This window comes from Amblyomma americanum, chromosome 10 (assembly GCF_052857255.1).
Source record: "Amblyomma americanum isolate KBUSLIRL-KWMA chromosome 10, ASM5285725v1, whole genome shotgun sequence".
Taxonomy (NCBI): Eukaryota; Metazoa; Arthropoda; class Arachnida; order Ixodida; family Ixodidae; genus Amblyomma; species Amblyomma americanum.
In genome coordinates, this window is record NC_135506.1 from 59414734 (window position 1) to 59437381 (window position 22648).

Genomic DNA, 22648 nt, shown 5'->3' on the forward strand with positions numbered 1-22648 from the left:
AGGATGGTTTCCACTGCGTAGCCCGATATTAAGCGACAGCTGGTAAGGTATTTATATTTCATGATGTGCTGTAGTAGAGAATATGATAGCGGCTATGCCTGTATAGTTCTAGAGAGCTCCTTTTAGTTTTCCACACATACTGGCTTTAGGTCTAGCTCTACTTTACAGCCCGCCGTTGTAGGCGCACGGCGCCACCGATGACCGGCGGCTCGTTACGTATTAGCCACAACAGATGGACCGCTCGACACTCCTGCGCTGTCGCCATACTCTCACCTCTTTCTACGGGGACCACCCTACGGTTACGCGTTCCTGAGCTGTCATCTTCCAAGGTAACCTTCCTCTTCCTTCCAGAATCACTACCCTCCAAGTGGTTCTCGTGGCAAATCACCTACCGGTTACGCTGAATAAAAGAACTTCTAGCACTTCTACCACGAGGACGACGCGAGACCCAGCAACGGGCGCAGTCGTTGCAAAAGGTATACGATAACACCCTCAGTAGAGCATTACCAGCCGGGCCTATTAGAGTTAACTGAATGGACTGCATTCAGTAAAGGCCAAAGGGCAATTTATAAGAGGTAGCATGACAGCCAATGAGATTTCATATGAAATTTTTAGCGGCGGTACTACGAATCCTGTTACTTTACAAAGGCATGGTGCCCCGAAGCTCTGTCACGTTTTCAGAAATTCGGGAGAATGCTCTAGTTCACTTTTGGAGCCACCACGTGGCGTGTGGCGTGAAATCAGTGACATCGTCAAGGAAAGGCTAGAAGTGATGGCTGCCACCAAAAACTTTTTCGGCTATATTGACGGGAACGGTGTTTCATGATAGGCCAGCTCTCAATGGGCCTCCTCGTTGGTATGAGTGAGTCCGTATGCATTTTGTTGATTTATTTTATTTGTATGAAGAGCAACGACAGGGGAGAATCATGCCCGCCCAAAAGTTCAAGTCCCCATCACAGGAGCCACATCGCTGTACCACTGCATTCGTACTATTTTAATGGCGTAGCTTTTGTTCAAGTAAACGAAAAAGGCATCTGCGTCGATGCGAAGCGCAAATTATTGATAAGTAATGGGCTTCAGCCTCAGCACAAGATCTGACTTTGAGATTGGGTTTAGCTTTGTTAAGTATTCTATGTTGCAAACTGACATGAGATCGGATGAGCAGACTTCGGCCTGACATGATCAGGAGAACTTTCATTGTGGGCAGAGTAATTGATTTGAAATTGAAGTGAGGTCAAGCTTTAAGAAATCACTTCATTTTTCACGATTGAGCAAAACTCGCTTTAAATGACCAGCGATGAATTAAGATGCCCGGGAGTAAATTTGCCGGTCATGTTAGTCCGGTGGTTTCCAGAAAATGTATGCACCGGTTGAAGGGGTTCTAGATGGCGAAGCGATTTAGTGAGAAACGAAGAACTTTACTACAGGATGTTTACAGAAGGATACAAGAGTCAGAATGTCCACAACTACTGCGGCCGGGATAGCCGAGCGCCTGCTCAGAGGCGAGGGACACCGCGTCCCAACCGTCGAACTGGCGCGCCTTGCACCAGCTCTCAACGGTCGCTACCTCCGCACTCGACCAGACCGAGCGCCTGCCAGCTAGGAGTAGATAGAGACAAAAGCCCTCGGGCGCGGATCCCTTGGCGAGTCCGCCTAAGATGCCCGCGCCCCTTACTGTACTAATTGCAGCTTCCTTCCTAACATCAATTTTAACGAATAGAAAAGCTCAGAACTGATGTCAGGGTTTTTACCTCACCCCAAAATTCCTTCCTACGCGGTTTCTCAAACCTCCGCCATGGGGACCGGATGCACGCTAGACGTCGGGGGCTATCAGACACCTTGGGTTCCGTACCGTGCTGGCCTAGTACACAGCAGGACGCGTAACGCGACGAGACCTAGACCTGCCTGACTTGTTTATGGCCGGCGGCGGCTGCCCCCGGGAGTCGTGATTCGGGCAAGCCAGGGAACAGGGGCCTAACTATAGTTAGAGGCTAACTGTAATAGTTAAAAGTTAACTATTCAATATTAGTTAAGCAGCCTGCTAGTTGGAACGACTTAGCTGGATTGTGATGGGGTACACCACTGAGAATGCTATGCCGAAAAACGGGCTCTTCTAACTCAAAAAACTGATTTTTAAAAACTGTGTAAAATGTTAGGTGAAACACCCTGTATAGCGCAGAGGCTGTACATTAAATGCCCTTTTAGACTGATGCGGGAAATAGCGAATTTCTCCTCAACCTCTTCCACACTCTGTCACTTCCCTTACGGAGGCCTGCAGTCGATGTGCAGTCAGTGATGTATTTCGGTACATTTACGCAGGCTTCACCAAGTGAGGAAGTAAAAGACTGCGAAGTGTACGAGCAAACGAGGAAGGCAAGGAAGACGAAGGCCGTCGACCGCGGACCGTAGACCGTAAGCCATGGGCTGTCATTTCAGCGTTTTTTGCCTCGCACTTGCGTTTTGCCTGCAGATTAGCAATAACTGCTAAGGAGATTGTCTACGGTTCTTTAAGTGACACGCTTCTTATAGCACCTGCTGTCACGTCGTAGTAATAGCAGGTTCACCCTGCCAGCAGGTTAGCCGTGAAGCGTTGTTCACACGGGTGGTCCACCCATTCCACAAGCGTTGGCGTCGCGCTTCAATTCAAGGGCTGCAGCCTCCATGGCCACCGGAAACTATCACGTATCCTATACTGTTACGTTTCTGGGCGATTCGACGATATAAGAACAAGCGGCGACGCTTAAGCTCGTCAGGAATGCCTTTATTCCACCTCGGCAAGAAGATCACCCGCAGCGCTCTGCCTGCCCGTCTGCTGAGGTGGAATTAAGGCACTCCTGAAAAACTGAAGAGTCGCCGCTTGTTCGTATATCGTCGAATCGCCCAGAAACGTAACACCACCCCTCTTATAGTACTGGGTGAACGGCGTTTTAACGCGATAGGTGTCGCAGAAAAGCCAGCAACTTCGCAGGCGTCAGCGTCGTTGGCCGTGAGCTCAAAATCCACGAAATGTCCCCAGAGGAGCAAGCTAGGTGGTAGGTGGGCCACCTAGGTCGCGTGACCATGTGACGTTATCCTATCGAATTGTGAGCAAACTGCCCATCGTAGCACTTGGCAGATTAATTAATGACTGACCGTGAGAGGCTCCTCGGGATGAGCAAACCTGTTTCTCCCAAGCCCCACAGGTGGCAGCACTTCCCATCACATGGCTGTGGAGCATCGCTTAACCGCTGCGTCACTGCGCCCCGGAGTGGTATGAGGACTGCCAGGGATCTATGAATGTAAAGTAGAGTGTGCCCAATTTTGCATACATGGGCATTATCCCATTAACCCTATCGGGTCATACCCTTTAGGGTGGGCTTAAGTGTCCCTCTAATTTTATTTCACTACTTATTTATTCATTTGTTTTTGTTTGTTTGTTTGTGTTTGTGATTAGTTAGTAGGTTGGCCGGTTTGTTGATCAGAAGAGAGCAAACTAATTTTTCACGGTTCTAAATTGAGCACAGAACTGGTTTATGTATTGTAGAAGCTACTTCATCAAAGTTCTTCCAGTGTTTGCATTTTTAGCTTTCTATCGCAACTGCTGTCTAGATGCGCCAAGTGGTGTTGGAAATTTAGCGTCCAGGGCTGTGTCTCCTTTCTTGGTGTAGGGTCCTTGAGTTTCTGAGTACCGCTTAAGAATTGCCCGGCCTATTTAAGCACGAGTGCAGAGCGCAGCGTGGCTTTCATGCACCTGTTCTCTTTCAGCATTCTACCCAGTTTCCTAGTGTGCGACTGAACACCGAACAGCAGAAAACATGTGCATGTGCGAGACGGCCTTCGAGATCACCATGCTTGCCCTCTTCTGCCTAGTAAGCATTGAAGACCACCTGCGGTCATTTCCATCACTGCTTGTGTTTTTGGCGGCACACAATAGGGTGGTGGTAGTCATCGAAGCGCATTCTTCTAATGCGAAAGCACTATATGGATCATTGCAAACCCGGTGTTGTGGACCACAGAAGTGATCACAAAAAATGCCAGATGCCGTCACCGTGGTATAAAGGAAAATAAAATTTATTCTGAAGGTCATCATTATTATCATAGGCCACAAAAGCTGCTTGCTTCTTCGCGAACAGAGGTGAACCTAGAATATGCGTTGCCTTGCGATTCTATGCTAATGAGTTATGGTTATGGCGTTCGACTGCTCACCCAAAAGGTGCGGGTTCGATCCCGGTCGCAGCGATCGCATTTCGATGGAGACGAAATTCTAGATGTCAGTGTACTCTGCGATGCCAGTGCACGTTAAAGAACCCTAGGTGGTCAGAATTTCTGGAACTACGGCATCCCTCATAGCCTGAGTCGCTTTCGGACGTTAAACCTCCATAAACCGTGAACGAAACCATTGTGTTTAGCCATCTCAGATATAGGCGTGTTATCTAGCCGTTAAAAAGCAGCTGGAAAAAACTACAGGACTATTATTTTTCCTGCGCTGATACTGAGAGCCACTGAGGGCCAAAATTGTGTTTCTAAACAAGAAACGGTCTGTGCTTATCTTTTCTGACTCTTCGGTTAAGACCGATTGAGCTGTTTTCAATTAAACTTTGTTTATAGCTAATACCGTGGGTAAATGCTACATGAAATTTTTCGAAAGGCAAATCATTTTGATCTTATATAACCAAGTATAAATCTTCCAAAAGCCTTGCTTATGACGCTGAATTGTAAACTTGAACGCCCGGCTTCGCTCCCTGTGCTATTTTCACCGAGAATTCTTCTCGAAAGCACTTCAAAATAGCGGAAACCTTTGTTTTTTTTTAACTTCATGAGTCTGAATATTTCGTAAAAAAAACACTGTGTGAGATCTGTGGCTTCATAAGACCCTCCCATTAGAGTTTCTTTCGCACTTGCCCGCCATTTTCCTAGTGTCCTGAAAATGGCGTGATTTTATTGACATACATATGGAGTACAGCATGACCAAGAGGAATTTATGGTGCGACACAAGACGCAGACCTGACGAGGGCAGGAGGCTCACACGACGACACAGCAGGCTGAGCTATAGCGTTGTAACGCCCTCCGTTCCCCCTTTCCCATGTCCAGCAATTTCGGACAAAAATTTTGAAATTTTTGAATAAGGCTTACGGCAATATCGAAGGAAATGGTTCATTCTTCTGATATGCAGCAAAATATTTCTTTTAAAGTGTATCCACCGGTCTCATCGAACACTTCAGACTGCCTTAGAAAACCAATGATAATAATAATAATTGGTTTTTGGTGGAAAGGAAATGGCGCAGTATCTGTCTCATATATCGTTGGACACCTGAACCGCGCCGTAAGGAAAGGGATAAAGGAGGGAGTGAAAGAAGAGAGGAACAAATAGGTCCGTAGTGGAGGGCTCCGGAATAATTTCGACCACCTGGGGATCTTTAACGTGCACTGACATCGCGCAGCACACGGGCGCCTTGGCGTTTTTCCTCCATAAAAACGCAGCCGCCGCGGTCGGGTTCGAACCCGGGAACTCCGGATCAGTAGTCGAGCGCCCTAACCACTGAGCCACCGCGGCGGGTAGAAAACCAATCCTGAACGCTTTTGACAGAAGAAAAAAACAGTAAAAAAAATTCAAGACTGTCGTCTACAACCTGCAGATATATTGATTTTTATAGGAAAATCTTACGTTATAAGAAAAAATTACGTTCCTAAATGTTTTCTCGTTCAAAAATTCTCTTGTCCAGAATTGCTGGGTATGTATTCTCGATTTAGCCCTGGGACAATCCTAGGGCTGTCGGGATGCACCAACACCACCTAGATACAAGGCCGGAGGGCTCGCCGGAGTTACGCAGGCTGCGTCATCAAGTGGAGTGTGAGGAAGCTTGCACCTCCGCAGCTGTGAATAAAGGAGTGTTCGGGAAGCGCACCGTCACGGAAACGAAGGACGGTTTGAAATGTTGATGAAAGATGCGAGTGCGCTATGTGGAGAACCACTTCGTGGCTGGAAACGAACAACGGTTTGAAATTTTTTCTTTTGAAGCGAAAAGCTTCGCTGCGCTAGGTAACGCAGTCTTCAGGTAGGCAGAACAATGGCCTTGAGCGCCCTTCAGCCCAACCAAGGATAGCCTTGTATGACCATATGTGGTACAGTTAGTGTGTGGAGCCTTTGATCCCTTCCCTCTACCCATGACCTATAGTTCACCTCTGACCTTTGACATTGGGTGACCTTTGGGTTGACCTTTGACCATAACAATATCCGATGGGGTGCTGTGAAGCCACGGGATGGCACTCTATTAAGGTGTCGTAAGACCATGTGATACCACGTCATAGCCACGTGGTCGTGTGGGTATATATAGAACGGCTGTCGCAAGCGTGTAGCGGAGCTGCCACGGACGAGCCTCAGTCGCTTAGCAAGCGTGCTTGCTTTTCGCTGAATTCCAGGTGTAGCCAAGTTAAGCCACTGCCAATTTTTTTTTTGAAACCTTGATGAAAGATGCGATTGCGCGCTGAGGAGAACTGCTTCTTGGGGGGAGGGGGGGGGGGGGGGCGAACGAACGGCGGTTTGAAAAGCTGGGAAATGAAGGGAGAAGCCGTTGTAGCGTTACTGCGCGTTGAAGCTCTTTAAGCAGAAATCATTCTTTCTTTTGCAAGCTATATCAGCTAATCCGAGTGACCCCTGTTAAGCGACACGACACGACTTATGTCTTTCGTGCTCTCAGCTCGTCTCGCTGAGGTTGCGTGCAGACACTTCTCTAGTGCGTGCGTTTCTTAACGTAAGCAAACCATCTGTGTCCAGCTGTGGTTTTAGGGAATTTTGGTCATGCCCAGTGAGTGTTGTGCGCCCAATTGCGTTGATATTTTTTTTTCATCGGACCATAAAGGACACGTGTTCCGATTCCCTTAGGACGAGAAACGCCGTCATCAGTGAATACGCTCAATACTTTGCGAGAAGCTCATTCCTTAGTAGCGTGCCAGAGTGAGTCGACTTGGCCGACAATATCGACTTAGCAGTAAGAGCAGCACGACCGTTTTGTTATCGTGATTGCTTTTTGGGCCACACAATGTCGCGTTTCTTTCTTTTTTTTCAGGTTATTGAAAGCGCACAGTGCGTGGCAATTATTTCCATAGCGAATGAAAGTAAGTTTAGCTTTGTTTTTCAGTTGTCTTGTAACATATTTTCCTTGAGCGGTCTTGTTTGTACGAAATAACGTTGCCTAAAGGCCGGCCAAATGTATGACACGCCACAGACTCAGCAAAAGAAACAGCACTCAAGGGAGCCTTTAGGTAGCTACGTTCTGCTATTAGAATTAACGAGTTTAGCGTCTTTGCAGTTAAGTTTTATCCCTTCGGGTCGGTATATATTCCAGGTGCATTAATGCAGTTTATCAGGCACATTTTTATAGTAAGAACTTGCATGTGTAGTTTTAAGACACTGCATTATCCTTGACTTATAGTGTTGAAGACGAACGCTTACAAAAGGAAAGCGGACTGTCCAACTTTAAACAGGCGCGGTTGCAACTTTGGGAGCACTTCTTTTTTTGCCTAGCATGGTCGCAGCGTCCAATTAGGCCCCTCCATGTAAAGCTTGAGTCTCTGTATTGTTAGTGCGACCTCTATGGCGCCTATATACTCGATCGAGCAACGTTGGCACTGGGACTGCCAAACGATCAGCAGTAATTCTGGAAAGGGAGTGATAGTGCACGTGTTCAATATGTACCTGATGGCAATGACAGAGGGGTCTAGATAAATCTTTTTTTTTTATAAAGACCTCCTTAGAGATGCGTAAGACGATACCTGATAGGAACATGTCTCTTTTAGACGGCACATGCTGGAGAAAAATTTACGTCAACCTATCCTGCGGAAAACTTCGGAAAGGTGCACTTTATTACGATTGCTCCATCCGCAATCAAGATAGCTTAGAAAGTATGCAACAGCAATAGTCCTCTGCACAGTTTCAACGATGCTTTCACCGTTTCCATTTTGCATGGCTTGCATAAATAAGAAAGTAAAAAGCTCCCTGAAATATTTAATCGCAGAGAAACGTTTTGATTGCACTCGACATACTAGAAATAACGATTTGCTGATGCCCTGTCGCGTAATTTACACCACGAGCTGTTCTTAACCCGTTCCTTTGAAATGTGGCTCTTGTGACAACCACGAAACCCGCTGTGGGCTACCCAGCGGTAAAAATTTACTTGGGGGCACCCGTCGGTTAAAAAAGCCGTATCCCATCTACGAGACCAGCAGTTCGCATCCATCTAATCCCGCAGACAGTTCGGACGCGCTATTCCATATCCCCGGAAGCTGCGGCATAGTGTTTAAAGCGTATGCTGCTTTAAGCCTTTTTCTGAGCTTTTCAAATTTGGCGTAGGCCTCACTCAGGAAGCCCACTGCCGCAAACCCAAGGTGAGATTTTAGACACACCGACGCTGCCCTGACGATGCCGCGTTTTCCGTTAAACGGTAGTCTTAACGCTGTGGCGTTAAAAAAAAGGACTACCACCACTCATCAACTAAGGGCGAATGTCAGTGCTAGGTGGTTATGCGTAATGTTAAAGTGGTTCTATTTGGTTACTTTCCTTAGTCCTCACTTCGCAGTCCTCGCCCACATCACGTCTAATAGCTTCGCAACGTGGTCTTATCCAGCGTCGCGTTTGCGATGGGTGGCGCCTTTTTGCCTTGCGCCCTTTTCTAAGGCTCGTAACGGACGATCTGTCCCCTGGGCTCTAGACGCAACGCATTTCTTGGCTGGCCACTGAGGCCTTACGCACCTGGTGTCGAGCATGCCTAAGCAAGGATTTCAGCGCAGCGCCCTTCTGCCTCGTCCATGACATTGCTTTCGCGGTGATTTGTATGCCTTGTCCTCGACACGCGCAGCAGCTACAGCACTCTTAGCCGCTCCATCGCTGTCTGAGCCTCTCCGTCGCTTTTTGCACCGGCACAGCCCGTTTGTGAATGGCCCAAGGCACCTGTGGCGCGCATGTGAGGCTCCGTGACGTCGCCCCCCTCCCCCTCTTTCTATTGCTCCATCTCTCAGCGCACTTGGCTCTCCCTCTCGCCGCACTCTTCCTGCTCCCCCTCTCTTGCTTCGCGCGTTGTCACGTGACGGCAGTTGCGCCGGTGCAGACGCGGAAATCGCCAAACCTGAGGGGTTTCCGTTCGACATCTCTTACATACCGTGTCATGTTACCGTAGCCGTTACCGAAGTACGAGGAGCTCGCGCGCCTTCTGTGCGCATGCGCAGATTGCATTGAGGGCGCCAGATGGCAGCTATGCAAACTCCTGCAGCATCGTGACCAATCAGCGCGTATGCACTGATGGCTGGAGGGCTCCCGGTAGTACGGCAACGGTAACAAATTACACGGTATGCTAAAGGTGTCTATTTAACAGCTTGCGCCGTAAAAGTGAAAAACTCGACACATGCTTTCGAAAATCCCGAATCGGGTCGGAATACACGAGTGATTCCACGACAATTACCGAATAAGTGCAATAATGCTGCACATCAGAAAGTATTTCGAACGAGACGGCAGAAAAGGGCAATGTTAGCGTTTTCCCCCCTCCAGCGATAAGTTGTGAGCCTTCCTTGTGACACTGGCTAAAATAATTGGCAAGCACGGTGGAGAAGGAAGCCGGCAGTAAAGGTGCGGTGTGAGGCTTCCTTGTGACACTAGCTAAAATAATTGGCAAGGACGGTGGAGAAGGAAGCCGGCAGTAAAGGTGCGGTGTGAGCCTTCCTTGTGAAACTAGCTAAAATAATTGGCAAGGACGGTGGAGAAGGAAGCCGGCAGTAAAGGTGCGGTGTGAGCCTTCCTTGTGACACTAGCTAATTGGCAAGGACGGTGGAGAAGGAAGCCGGCAGTAAAGGTGCGGTGTGAGCCTTCCTTGTGACACTAGCTAAAATAATTGGCAAGGACGGTGGAGAAGGAAGCCGGTAGTAAAGGTGCGGTGTGAGCCTTCCTTGTGACACTAGGTAAAATAATTGGCAAGGACGGTGGAGAAGGAAGCCGGTAGTAAAGGTGCGGTGTGAGCCTTCCTTGTGACACTAGCTAATTGGCAAGGACGGTGGAGAAGGAAGCCGGCAGTAAAGGTGCGGTGTGAGCCTTCCTTGTGACACTAGCTAAAATAATTGGCAAGGACGGTGGAGAAGGAAGCCGGTAGTAAAGGTGCGGTGTGAGCCTTCCTTGTGACACTAGCTAAAATAATTGGCAAGGACGGTGGAGAAGGAAGCCGGCAGTAAAGGTGCGGTGTGAGCCTTCCTTGTGACACTAGCTAATTGGCAAGGACGGTGGAGAAGGAAGCCGGCAGTAAAGGTGCGGTGTGAGCCTTCCTTGTGACACTAGCTAAAATAATTGGCAAGGACGGTGGAGAAGGAAGCCGGTAGTAAAGGTGCGGTGTGAGCCTTCCTTGTGACACTAGCTAAAATAATTGGCAAGGACGGTGGAGAAGGAAGCCGACAGTAAAGGTGCGGTGTGAGCCTTCCTTGTGACACTAGCTAAAATAATTGGCAAGGACGGTGGAGAAGGAAGCCGGCAGTAAAGGTGCGGTGTGAGCCTTCCTTGTGACCCTAGCTAAAATAATTGGCAAGGACGGTGGAGAAGGAAGCCGGTAGTAAAGGTGCGGTGCGAGCCTTCCTTGTGACACTAGGTAAAATAATTGGCAAGGACGGTGGAGAAGGAAGCCGACAGTAAAGGTGCGGTGTGAGCCTTCCTTGTGACACTAGCTAAAATAATTGGCAAGGACAGTGGAGAAGGAAGCCGGCAGTAAAGCTGCGGTGTGAACCTTCCTTGTGACACAGGCTAAAATAATTGGCAAGGACGGTGGAGAAGGAAGCCGGCGGTAAAGGTGCGGTGTGAGCCTTCCTTGTGACACTAGCTAAAATAATTGGCAAGGACGGTGGAGAAGGAAGCCGGCAGTAAAGGTGCGGTGTGAACCTTCCTTGTGACACTAGCTAAAATAATTGGCAAGGACGGTGGAGAAGGAAGCCGGCGGTAAAGGTGCGGTGTGAGCCTTCCTTGTGACACTAGCTAAAATAATTGGCAAGGACGGTGGAGAAGGAGGCCGGCAGTAAAGGTGCGGTGTGAACCTTCCTTGTGACACCGGCTAAAATAATTGGCAAGGACGGTGGAGAAGGAAGCCGGCAGTAAAGGTGCGGTGTGAGCCTTCCTTGTGACACTAGCTAAAATAATTGGCAAGGACGGTGGAGAAGGAAGCCGGCAGTAAAGGTGCGGTGTGAACCTTCCTTGTGACACTAGCTAAAATAATTGGCAATGAAGGTGGAGAAGGAAGCCGGCAGTAAAGGTGCGGTGTGAGCCTTCCTTGTGACACAAGCTAAAATAATTGGCAAGGACGGTGGAGAAGGAAGCCGGTAGTAAAGGTGCGGTGTGAGCCTTCCTTGTGACACTAGCTAAAATAATTTGCAAGGACAGTGGAGAAGGAAGCCGGCAGTAAAGGTGCGGTGTGAGCCTTCCTTGTGACGCTGGCTAAAATAATTGGCAAGGACGGTGGAGAAGGAAGCCGGCAGTAAAGGTGCGGTGTGAGCCTTCCTTGTGACACTAGCTAAAATAATTGGCAAGGACGGTGTAGAAGGAAGCCGGCAGTAAAGGTGCGGTGTGAGCCTTCCTTGTGACACTAGCTAAAATAATTGGCAAGGACGGTGGAGAAGGAAGCCGGCAGTAAAGGTGCGGTGTGAACCTTCCTTGTGACACAGGCTAAAATAATTGGCAAGGACGGTGGAGAAGGAAGCCGGCAGTAAAGGTGCGGTGTGAGCCTTCCTTGTGACACTGGCTAAATTAATTGGCAAGGACGGTGGAGAAGGAAGCCGGCAGTAAAGGTGCGGTGTGAGCGTTCCTTGTGACACAGGGTAAAATAATTGGTAAGGACGGTGGAGAAGGAAGCCGGCAGTAAAGGTGCGGTGTGAGCCTTCCTTGTGACACTGGCTAAAATAATTGGTAAGGACGGTGGAGAAGGAAGCCGGTAGTAAAGGTGCGGTGTGAGCCTTCCTTGTGACACTGGCTAAATTAATTGGCAAGGACGGTGGAGAAGGAAGCCGGCAGTAAAGGTGCGGTGTGAGCCTTCCTTGTGACACTGGCTAAATTAATTGGCAAGGACGGTGGAGAAGGAAGCCGGCAGTAAAGGTGCGGTGTGAGCCTTCCTTGTGACACTGGCTAAAATAATTGGTAAGGACGGTGGAGAAGGAAGCCGGTAGTAAAGGTGCGGTGTGAGCCTTCCTTGTGACACTGGCTAAATTAATTGGCAAGGACGGTGGAGAAGGAAGCCGGCAGTAAAGGTGCGGTGTGAGCGTTCCTTGTGACACAGGCTAAAATAATTGGTAAGGACGGTGGAGAAGGAAGCCGGCAGTAAAGGTGCGGTGTGAGCCTTCCTTGTGACACTGGCTAAAATAATTGGCAAGGACGGTGGAGAAGGAAGCCGACAGTAAAGGTGCAGTGTGAGCCTTCCTTGTGACACTAGCTAAAATAATTGGTAAGGACGGTGGAGAAGGAAGCCGGCAGTAAAGGTGCGGTGTGAGCGTTCCTTGTGACACAGGCTAAAATAATTGGTAAGGACGGTGGAGAAGGAAGCCGGCAGTAAAGGTGCGGTGTGAGCCTTCCTTGTGACACTGGCTAAAATAATTGGCAAGGACGGTGGAGAAGGAAGCCGGCAGTAAAGGTGCGGTGTGAACCTTCCTTGTGACACTAGCTAAAATAATTGGCAAGGACGGTGGAGAAGGAAGCCGGCAGTAAAGGTGCGGTGTGAGCCTTCCTTGTGACACAAGCTAAAATAATTGGCAAGGACGGTGGAGAAGGAAGCCGGTAGTAAAGGTGCGGTGTGAGCCTTCCTTGTGACACTAGCTAAAATAATTTGCAAGGACAGTGGAGAAGGAAGCCGGCAGTAAAGGTGCGGTGTGAGCCTTCCTTGTGACGCTGGCTAAAATAATTGGCAAGGACGGTGGAGAAGGAAGCCGGCAGTAAAGGTGCGGTGTGAGCCTTCCTTGTGACACTAGCTAAAATAATTGGCAAGGACGGTGTAGAAGGAAGCCGGCAGTAAAGGTGCGGTGTGAGCCTTCCTTGTGACACTAGCTAAAATAATTGGCAAGGACGGTGGAGAAGGAAGCCGGCAGTAAAGGTGCGGTGTGAACCTTCCTTGTGACACAGGCTAAAATAATTGGCAAGGACGGTGGAGAAGGAAGCCGGCAGTAAAGTTGCGGTGTGAGCCTTCCTTGTGACACTGGCTAAAATAATTGGCAAGGACGGTGGAGAAGGAAGCCGGCAGTAAAGGTGCGGTGTGAGCGTTCCTTGTGACACAGGCTAAAATAATTGGTAAGGACGGTGGAGAAGGAAGCCGGCAGTAAAGGTGCGGTGTGAACCTTCCTTGTGACACAGGCTAAAATAATTGGCAAGGACGGTGGAGAAGGAAGCCGGCAGTAAAGGTGCGGTGTGAGCCTTCCTTGTGACACTGGCTAAAATAATTGGCAAGGACGGTGTAGAAGGAAGCCGGCAGTAAAGGTGCGGTGTGAGCGTTCCTTGTGACACAGGCTAAAATAATTGGTAAGGACGGTGGAGAAGGAAGCCGGCAGTAAAGGTGCGGTGTGAGCCTTCCTTGTGACACTGGCTAAAATAATTGGCAAGGACGGTGGAGAAGGAAGCCGGCAGTAAAGGTGCGGTGTGAGCCTTCCTTGTGACACTGGCTAAAATAATTGGCAAGGACGGTGGAGAAGGAAGCCGGCAGTAAAGGTGCGATGTCGTGATCTTACAACTATATAGGGGGGTCTGATCTTGCAGCGTATTAAAGCGTAGCCAAGAGGTACGCCATTTTTTTTTCCAGTGCAGCCTAACGCTTGTCAATAGTAGTTGTCTCTTTTTATGTGAGCCGCTTTTTGAAACATTCGGCAAATTTACATTGACATCATTTTGTTTCCAACTAGTTGTCAGGCACTTTAGTCGTTTACAATAAGCGTTCCCTATAGGCGGCGGCATTCTGCCCGCTGGGCTGTTGTATGCACCTCGAGCTAGCTGGGTGGAAGCGGCAGCGGAACTAGCTTCCAATAGACAAGACAGGATGAGTTTCGGCATCTGTTGCTGCTGTAACGCGCCGCCTGTGGTAGGTTCGTTAATACTAGTATGCCGCCAATACCACAAGCCAAAATGTATAGCAAGCCTAGCGACACTATGATCTGTCATTGCAAAAAAGTTTCTTGGCCGCCTTATGAGCGGACGCTGTTTTCTGACAGTGACATAACGGTACTAGCGGCAGAAGAAAATACCTTGTGCCATGGCGCTCTTTGGCCACAGATGCCCTTGCGCCATAAAAATCCATCATCATCATCATCATCATACTACAGTGATCGAATGGGCGAGCATCTCTGCCCATCGCAGAGGTGGATTTCGATGCCCAGACACCACTGCCACTGTAGCATGATATTCTGTTTTATCATGAGACATTCTTTCAGCCTTTTTGTTTCAAGTTGTGCTTTGGAAAGTGCGCATAAGTTTTAGGCTACACGCTTTGTCGCCACCAACAGCTCCTTCCGGCTTACAGCGGATGCATACAAACTGCGCAAGCAATTCAGTGCTAGAATAGTCGCTTTTTCTAGTGCACCGTCACTCTGCTTCAGTGGGTGCAAACATCCTGCACTCTATGGGAGCAAAAAAGGCAGTGTTTGACCACGGCTATGCTCAAACATCGAGCAATGGCCCGGACCAAATTTGGACGTCACCATTGTGACGGGCGCGCTCAATTATTGTTGGACATCGGTTGGTCCTAATCGGCCAAGGCCAAATTTCGGGAGGTGGACCGGGCCAAATTTTGCAATTTTGGAGACAACAGACAACGCTTACTACATTCGAATAAGTGCAAAGACACGGATTCGTGCTACGTAGAAGGCAACGATGAGCGGGCAGTGCTGCCGGACGGAGCAGGTGCAAGTTGATGAAGACTGTCTATGCTGAATGTCAAATTGAGACAGCGGACAAATTCAGACAGATCGCATGTTGTGTGAGCGGAGTTGATGCATCGAGTTGAGCTATCGCTCTAAAAGGGAGTAAGCTGCCCTTTTAGGTGCTCTCTTTTATAAAAGATAGCGGGATAGAGAACAGCTAACTCCTTTTTTACTCTTTTCTGTTTAAGTGTAGGCTGACCATGGCCAGCCAATCACAGATGAAAGAGTTGCACAGCGTCTGCAAGCTATCTTACATATTCGATATTGCTGACGGCCCTCTAAACATCGTTCTTCTTCTTCCTTCACGTTACCACGGGAGTTTTTGGCTAGTATGCACACCCGAAAAGCTTCGCTCAGATAAGGATTGCCGCAAAACTGCCGATTTCTGCTCCTTCCCACAGCATCATACGACGCAACGAATATGATGAGCATCACGTTTTTTGGATTGTCAGCAGCGTTCGCCCTATTCCTACTGCTTGGGGCGACAATGGTGAGTGTTCTCTATTTAAATTTGCTCCCGGCCTTGCCTCACTGATTGAGCACAAATTGCTGTCGTGTTTTTTCTTAGTTTTTTTCCGCCCACAAGTTACTGAGACTTTTTTTTTTCTGAGACAGCGGACATTCATGCCACACACTGGTGCAAAAACATCTAACAGCGACAACTAAAATGGTCTGCGCCTTTCTGTGGAATAGGGAAGGCTTGGCGTCAGTACATAACTGGAAAAAAACCTAGAGATCATTGCAGAGACTGCATTGGAGAAATGCGAAAGCATTAGCATCTGCCACGACGTTGGTGGCTCATAGTCGACGCCTTTCTGCACCTATACTTACCCACTCCGTTAAGATCCGACCGCCACTCTTCGATCTTCGATGCTACCACTCGACGATGTGAATGTTTTTGTTGCTGTACTCTGGTTGATGATAGGCGTGACGTCACCAGACGTATGGACGACGTCACACTATTTTGATGTCACATATACTCATTATTTAGCCCCATTAATTAAACAAATGAATTATTCTTTTTAACTATAAAATTTGTATCATTGTTGAGTGTTATTAAATATGCTCGTTCATTAGGATCATTAATTACGAACACTTATTGGAGACATTAATTATTGACTAGATTTAATGACCAATGACTGATAACTTGACTAGATATTTCAAACATATATCACTTTATATACTTAACAACAACGCTCTGCAGACCACGACGGATGACATCATATCCGGCGACACATTTTGCGGAGACTTCAGCTGCCAACATAGCCTAGTATAATACTTTCGCTTGAAAAATTGAATTTACGAGTTGAATGCCACATATAGCGGTAGATTTCATATTTGCCGCTGCTTCTGTTGCAACTTCTGTGCGTGTCTACGTCATTCTTCGCAATCGGTACTAGCTGCAGTAGCAGGTATCCACTATGCTGGGACGCTGGTCATTTGCATATATCACATTGTGACGTCATACCTCTCTCGACTAATCAGCGGATTTAGTGACAGCAGATGGCGCGGGTAGCTCCTGGCGTGAGATTTAGCGCTGTCTGTGTTACTATCTGAAACTTAGGTTGCTCAAAAACCGGTGAGAAGGTTGTGATGGTGTCACATAGTCACGTGACCTCTATTGACGAACCAGAGAATTTCATTACATCGGACGGTGGATTTTGCTTCTGACGTGAAGTGTAGTCCTATTGCATTAAAATAGGGCGTTGAAGCTAGGACAGGTTCCCTAAAGAAAATCGAATAGAAAAAAATAAAAACGAACTGCTACCTTCTGTGTACAAAGAACACTATTTTCGGTCTTGAACTCTCTTTTAAGAGTACTCGCATGAGCGACCTGTTGTTGGAGCCTTCGCAATAAGACTCTTTGACGTTCACTTATTGACTTCTCATTTTGATTAGGGTTGAGATTAATATAAATTTTCGGGTGCGTAGTCTCTGGTGGTAAAATAAGTTGGAATGCTTCAGTAACATATATGAAAGGGGGTCTTGAAATGGTTATAAGATGTGAAGCGTTTGGAGATAAAGCGTGACGTTGGTTTAAATTCTCGGAGAAAATCTCTCAGTGTCCTGGGCTTCATCTACCATGAGCCGCCACGGTGGCTGAGTTGTTATGGCGCTCGGCTGCTGGCCTGAAAGACGGGGGTTCGATCCCGGTCGCGGCGGTCGAATTTCGATGAAGGCGAAATTCTAGAGGCCCGAGTACTGTGTGCGATAGAAGTGGATGTTAGAGAGCCCCAATCGGTCCCAATTTCCGGAGCCCTTCACTACGACGTCCCTCATAGCCTGAGCCGCTTTTGGGACGTTAAACCCTCATAAACGAAAAAAACAAACCCATCTATAACGCGCGCTCATCTTCCACGCTCAAAGACCTGACCCAAAGGTGAGACGCCGCTCTGACACATGGCACTCTCAGTTTTACGTTTTAGTCACGTGGGACGAAACGGAGGCACACACGAAGGCAGCCGGTTGGGAGGCGTGTCAATCCGGATAGGGAGGTAGCAGCCGGAAGTGTGTTACAATGCGGGAAGTGGCAACCGTTCTAGAAACATCGGAAGTGGCGAACAACTCAAACTACGCAAGACACACTTGTTCAGTAGCCGCATATTATTGCTCGGCTTAATTGAGCTGCCCATTAGGCGCATTTCACAGGTTGCTCTTTTCCTTCAGATTCTTCGGGTAACACTGCATCTACTGCCATTTAAGCGTCCATCGCAGGTGTGAACAGGTTTGTGAAATCAGAGAATTTAAATGGCGGTGCCTCAGTCAACTTAGGCTTCATGGCTGTAAAAACTAAACGAGTAAAAACTGGCACTTTGAAGGACCCTTATGGGCACTTTCTGTAAATCGGTCAGGTGATGAGTACTCGAGTTTGTTACCTTAGATCATGATGTCATGCATATACACATGGCATCCTTCTTCTTGAAGTGCCGATGAGATGACTTCAGTGGTGCGGTGCCAAGTAGCAGCGCTTTTTCGCGTACCCATAGGCATCAGAAAAAAAGATGAATCCAGTTGTATTTAAGAACACAGCAAGAAAGAAAAGGATAAAAAGCTGCATTGAGAGGAAATACACCAAAATCTAACTGAAACATAAGAGTTATGCCTCCACAGACTCCTGGTGGCAGAAATGTACAGGCTATACCTACAGCAGAAAATTTCGTAATGCAATATTACGCAAATTCTTAGGTTTATAGAAGTAATGGAAATGGAATATCTTATTCTTCACTGGAGTATTGATCTACATATACATGGCAAAAATATCTGTGTTCTTAATATTAACGTCAGAGACTCTGTCGGAAAGAATATATAATTCGCCAATGGTGGATTCATGGCCGTGATGTAGTTTTTCAGCACGTGCTCACCAAGTGGTTACCATCGTGGCGGCCGATTTTCGGTGAGGTATAAAGAGAAAAACACCTCCCGTGCGCTTCGACTTTCAGTACTTCACTTAGGCTGCCATCAATGGCGGTGGCAAGCACCTTTTTCGCTCGAAACCTGATGGCATTCCTCTGTGCCTCACATAAGCTGGCCTGACTTACAGCTCCATGGCTGTTATTGCAGATAAGATGTAATTGTAGTCTTCACGGAAGTGGCCCGGGCAGAGCACTGTTTTATTCGCAGGAAATTGTCCTCATTCGCGACATCCACCCACAGCTCTTCTTGATTTTTTTTGCGATGGAAGTACTTAAAGAAGACATCGTCCCGGCTGAAAGTGTTTCTACAGCGTAAGGCTGGGCAGGAAGCTGATGTGACGAGCCCGCTACATTGCTTGTGGTCATGCCTCTCGCACTTCTACTTGGCCTACACACCTTAGAAAGGTTGATGTAGAAGCAAAGAAAAATGCTGACTTTTGCGTCGCACTTTATCTCGGCAGCTTTCACACCATGCGCATGACATCGAAAACGCCGCAGAAACGGAGAAACTCCGACGAATGACGTCAGCAAGTGGTTGCCACTCTGTCCTCGCTACTTCCAGCGCGGTCTGCACGCGACGAAAGGCGGAGTGTCAGTTCAGTTTGAACAAGCGATTGCGTCGCTCCTAGTAATGGCATCAGCAAGGTAATATTACGCTCGTGCATAATAGGTTTCGTACCTCGGAAGCCATGTAGGTGTAAAATTTTGAAAAATTCTTCACCTTCGAAGCCCTTGAATGGCTCTACTCAGTATATAGCCGCAAAGACTTGCTCCTACTTAAGTGTGCTCACGGGGGATATATCTTGTTTTATAGTAAGCAGATCTTTTGCGATGGTACGCGGAGTTCACAGCGTAGGTTGTGTGGTTAATTAGTTGCGGGGGCGTCATAGTGTAATATTTGGTGGAATGTAGAGATTGCAACCCGGTAGGAATGATTATACGTTATTTTCTTATTGCACGAATACTTCAACAGCCAATGTGAACTGCCAACACTAACCCGAAAGCAGATTTGCGAGGAAACCGCCATTTGGTCACCTACAACGGCCTGATATGTTACGGATCAGTAGATAGCGTACCAGCAGTCCACATCGGCCATACGTAGGCCCTTCGAAGCTAAGTAGCTCCTCCAGTCACAGGTAGCGCGTGATCTTAGCACTGTGGAAGTCTTACATGCAGAGTTCAAGCCGGTGTATACCATGTCGGGATTATGTGGGCAAGACGACTTCGGCTTGCCACACTGATCTACACGTGGCTCCTATATTAACACAGAAGAACTAACCGGCCCAGTACAACGGTGTCCTATCTGCTTTGGGCTTATTTCGGCTTCGTGAGAGAAACTACAGGACTGACGAGTAGCCCAGATGGCGGCCAATTTCGGACCGGTGCAGGCCGACCTGCAAAATCAACGCACGTCTCACATATGATGTCCGATTCGCTCTGCAATTAGAGTTGCGCGGAAACCGGTGGGCTACTTACGTAGAGCCTATGATGATCCAAGTTGCGGATTACATGTCAGCTCCGCGCCCGCAACGAACGTAAAACCGACACCAGCCCAAACCAGTTTGTGGCCAGTTTTCGGTACACTGGATGTATCACCTTATACACAGGCAGATTTATTTTGTCATCAGCGTAACTGTAAAAACAATTTTAATGAATCACAGGCAACATGAATGTCGAGCTAAAGTCTGCATTATCTCTTTCAGAAAAACAAGGGATTCATAGACAGCTTCATACTGGGTGCGAAAATAAGGGTCGTGGTTGAAGCGGTCCTGGTTGGTTTCGCCATCTATAAGGTGAGTAGTCGCAAATAGTAACAAGCTGTTTATGGTCATCTGTATTCGACGTAAATCCTTTCACATCACGTGGCCGTATCAGCAATATGAATAACAGCCCCAGTTGAAAGCCACCCAGCTGAAAATCGGCAAAGTGTTAAGCCAACCGAACAGCTTGCTGACCACGAACCAGGGTGTTTGCAGCGATATGTGATATGTCCCGATACCACGTGGCGCCATCATAAGCTGCCCACTGGATTGTGAGCGAACTCCTCACCGTGGCCGGCGTGTCGATAGAATTGCATAACCAAGCCTAGGGTGCGGCCTGGTCTCAGTGACCAGAACTGACCACGCATTCCCTCAGCGGAGCAGAATTTGGCCACCATGTTGTAGAACTTGGCAACAACCTTCTATGAACAAACCGATTAACCCTAGCCGTGGCAGGTGTTCGTTAAATTAATGAATTGCTCCCGACAGGTTGCTCTGGAAGAGCAATCTGGGTTGCACAAGCCCCACAGATGGCACCACCTGCCACCGGAGGCGCAGTGGCGCATCGCATAACCGCTGCACCTCTGCGCGAGGAGTTGTGTGGGGACTCCCGAGAATCTATGTATTAATGTAAAGCTCAGAATAACCAATTCTGTCTGCGTATATGAGTAATAGCGCTATCGCGTTATACGCTTAAGGCTGAGCATAAGTATCCTCTCCAATTTCTTAGAGATATATGAGAGAGACTTTTGCCATCATGTGACCATAGGCTGATGTTGAACAAGGTGTCCTGTGTATTTGACTTCTGACAGGGATATTATATGCAGAGAGCCGGTGTCGTTAGCACATCGAATGTTATCAACGCTGATATCTCCGTTTGCAATATATTGAGTCCAAAACCGGAAGTACAAGAAGGTTCGAAAGTGGGGAGATTATGACAATGCTTATATTTTACTTACTGCTATGCTCCTTGTAGACAACACCGAAAGAATTCGCGAATCAGTTTGATCGAGACATAGGAAGACAGCAACGTAGAGAAGAAGAGGTTCCTGTCAATAGTCGCATGGAAGAATGTTTAGCATTCCTCAAAACATTTCGTTCGGCATGCTCGGGGAATTTTTTTCAGGAGAGTTTCAACTATAAATACAAGGCGTCCCCTCACCGAGGAAAGAACTGTAAAAGGAGCGACACATGAGGAAAGAGGTAGCACCAAAAATAAAAATAGGCTTTCTATGTCGGTCTGTGTTCTGTGATATTTTTCCTTGCGTATCATGCTTTTTCTTTCATCTAGATTTTTATGTCACATTATAAATTACCTGATTTTTTATTTCCTTCTGCTGCAAGAAGATAAGAATTTGGGCCGCGATATCTCTCTTGCTTGTTTGAATAAAGAGCAACATGAAACACATTGAATATTGTACCAGCTCTTTCAGCGAAGGTGAACCAAAATTTTTTCCAGAGGCTTTTTCAGGAACGAAGGCGGATTCTGCAACACAATATCTGCACTGGCGGACATCAGAAAACATGTAGATAACGTAACTAGTTAGGCGCTGAAGTAATTTCTGATAATTATTCTTTTAACAAGTTGCAACTAGAGACTTGTAGCGGGTGACTATTAATAGAAATATCAGTTTCTAAATTTCAAAACGAGATTGCCCTCAGCCCTGTGGTTCGACAAAATTTGGCTATTTCGACCAGCTACGTTCACTGGAGGGGTTGCTTTGCCTGCATGCTATGCGAAAGCGCATGTATTTTGGCGCGATGTTAACAAAATTAGGGTCACAGGGCCAAGGGTTATCGTGTCTTCGAAATCATAACCACCGGCTACAAATCCCCAAGTGCTACTAGGCGCCTAACTCTGCTAGATAAAAGTTAATTATTAAAAATAAGTTAAACAATTTACTACTTGAGACGATTCACTGGTTTTATGGTGTTCACCAACACTGGTAATACTATGCCGCAAAAGCCATATCTTTACCTCAAAAAGCCTATTTATAAAAATTCTGGTTCACCTTCGCTGAAACACCCGATATATTGTGTCTAACTTAATTATTAAAGATGCACATGGGAGGACGCTGTAGTGGAGGGCTCGGGACTAGTTTGGAGTACTATGCTTTGTTAACGCACAGCACGCAGGTGTTTTTGTAGTCCGCCTACAGTGAAATACGGCTGACCGTTCGCGATGGCCCATTTACTTTAGCACTCGGCTGCTCATTCCAAGATCTCTGCCACGGCGGCCATATATTTATGCAGGTGGAAGGGAAAAACACCCTTTTGCGGTGTGACGTAAACGCACTGTAGAGAACCCCAGGCAGTATAAAGTAATTGGGAGTTCTCTAATATGGAGTCCCTCCTCGCAGCCCATAATTTACGATGTACAAATACGGCGGCCACGGCCAGTAGGCTTAGCTTTGAACACAAAGTGTTTAAACTGATGATGTGGATGTTTTTGTTTTCTTTTCAGTACCAGAAAGGAAAAGGAAAAAAGGGAGCGCTCCGTGTAAGTTGACTAATAATGTAAAAGATATATCTTTAACCCGCCTAAACGGCTCCGACTTTATTGTTACGTCGCACAAAGGAACT

The 22648-nt window shown here is 47.5% G+C and overlaps 1 protein-coding gene across 2 annotated transcripts in view; it reads left to right on the top strand.

Moving 5' to 3' along the window:
- The first annotated feature begins 2331 nt into the window (after nt 1-2331).
- The window catches only part of LOC144107397 (uncharacterized), a 33188-nt gene continuing 12871 nt past the window's right edge, over nt 2332-22648 (top strand). The window contains exons 1-6 of one of the 2 annotated variants that reach the window (XM_077640387.1): nt 2332-2412; nt 3745-3848; nt 7047-7095; nt 15294-15382; nt 20009-20098; nt 22530-22565. In XM_077640387.1, the coding sequence (XP_077496513.1) occupies nt 3795-3848; nt 7047-7095; nt 15294-15382; nt 20009-20098; nt 22530-22565 (318 nt within the window). In that variant the 5' untranslated portion in view covers nt 2332-2412; nt 3745-3794. Of the gene's footprint in view, nt 2413-3187; nt 3251-3744; nt 3849-7046; nt 7096-15293; nt 15383-20008; nt 20099-22529; nt 22566-22648 lie in introns of those variants that run through there. The other variant, XM_077640388.1, reaches the window with a different exon arrangement.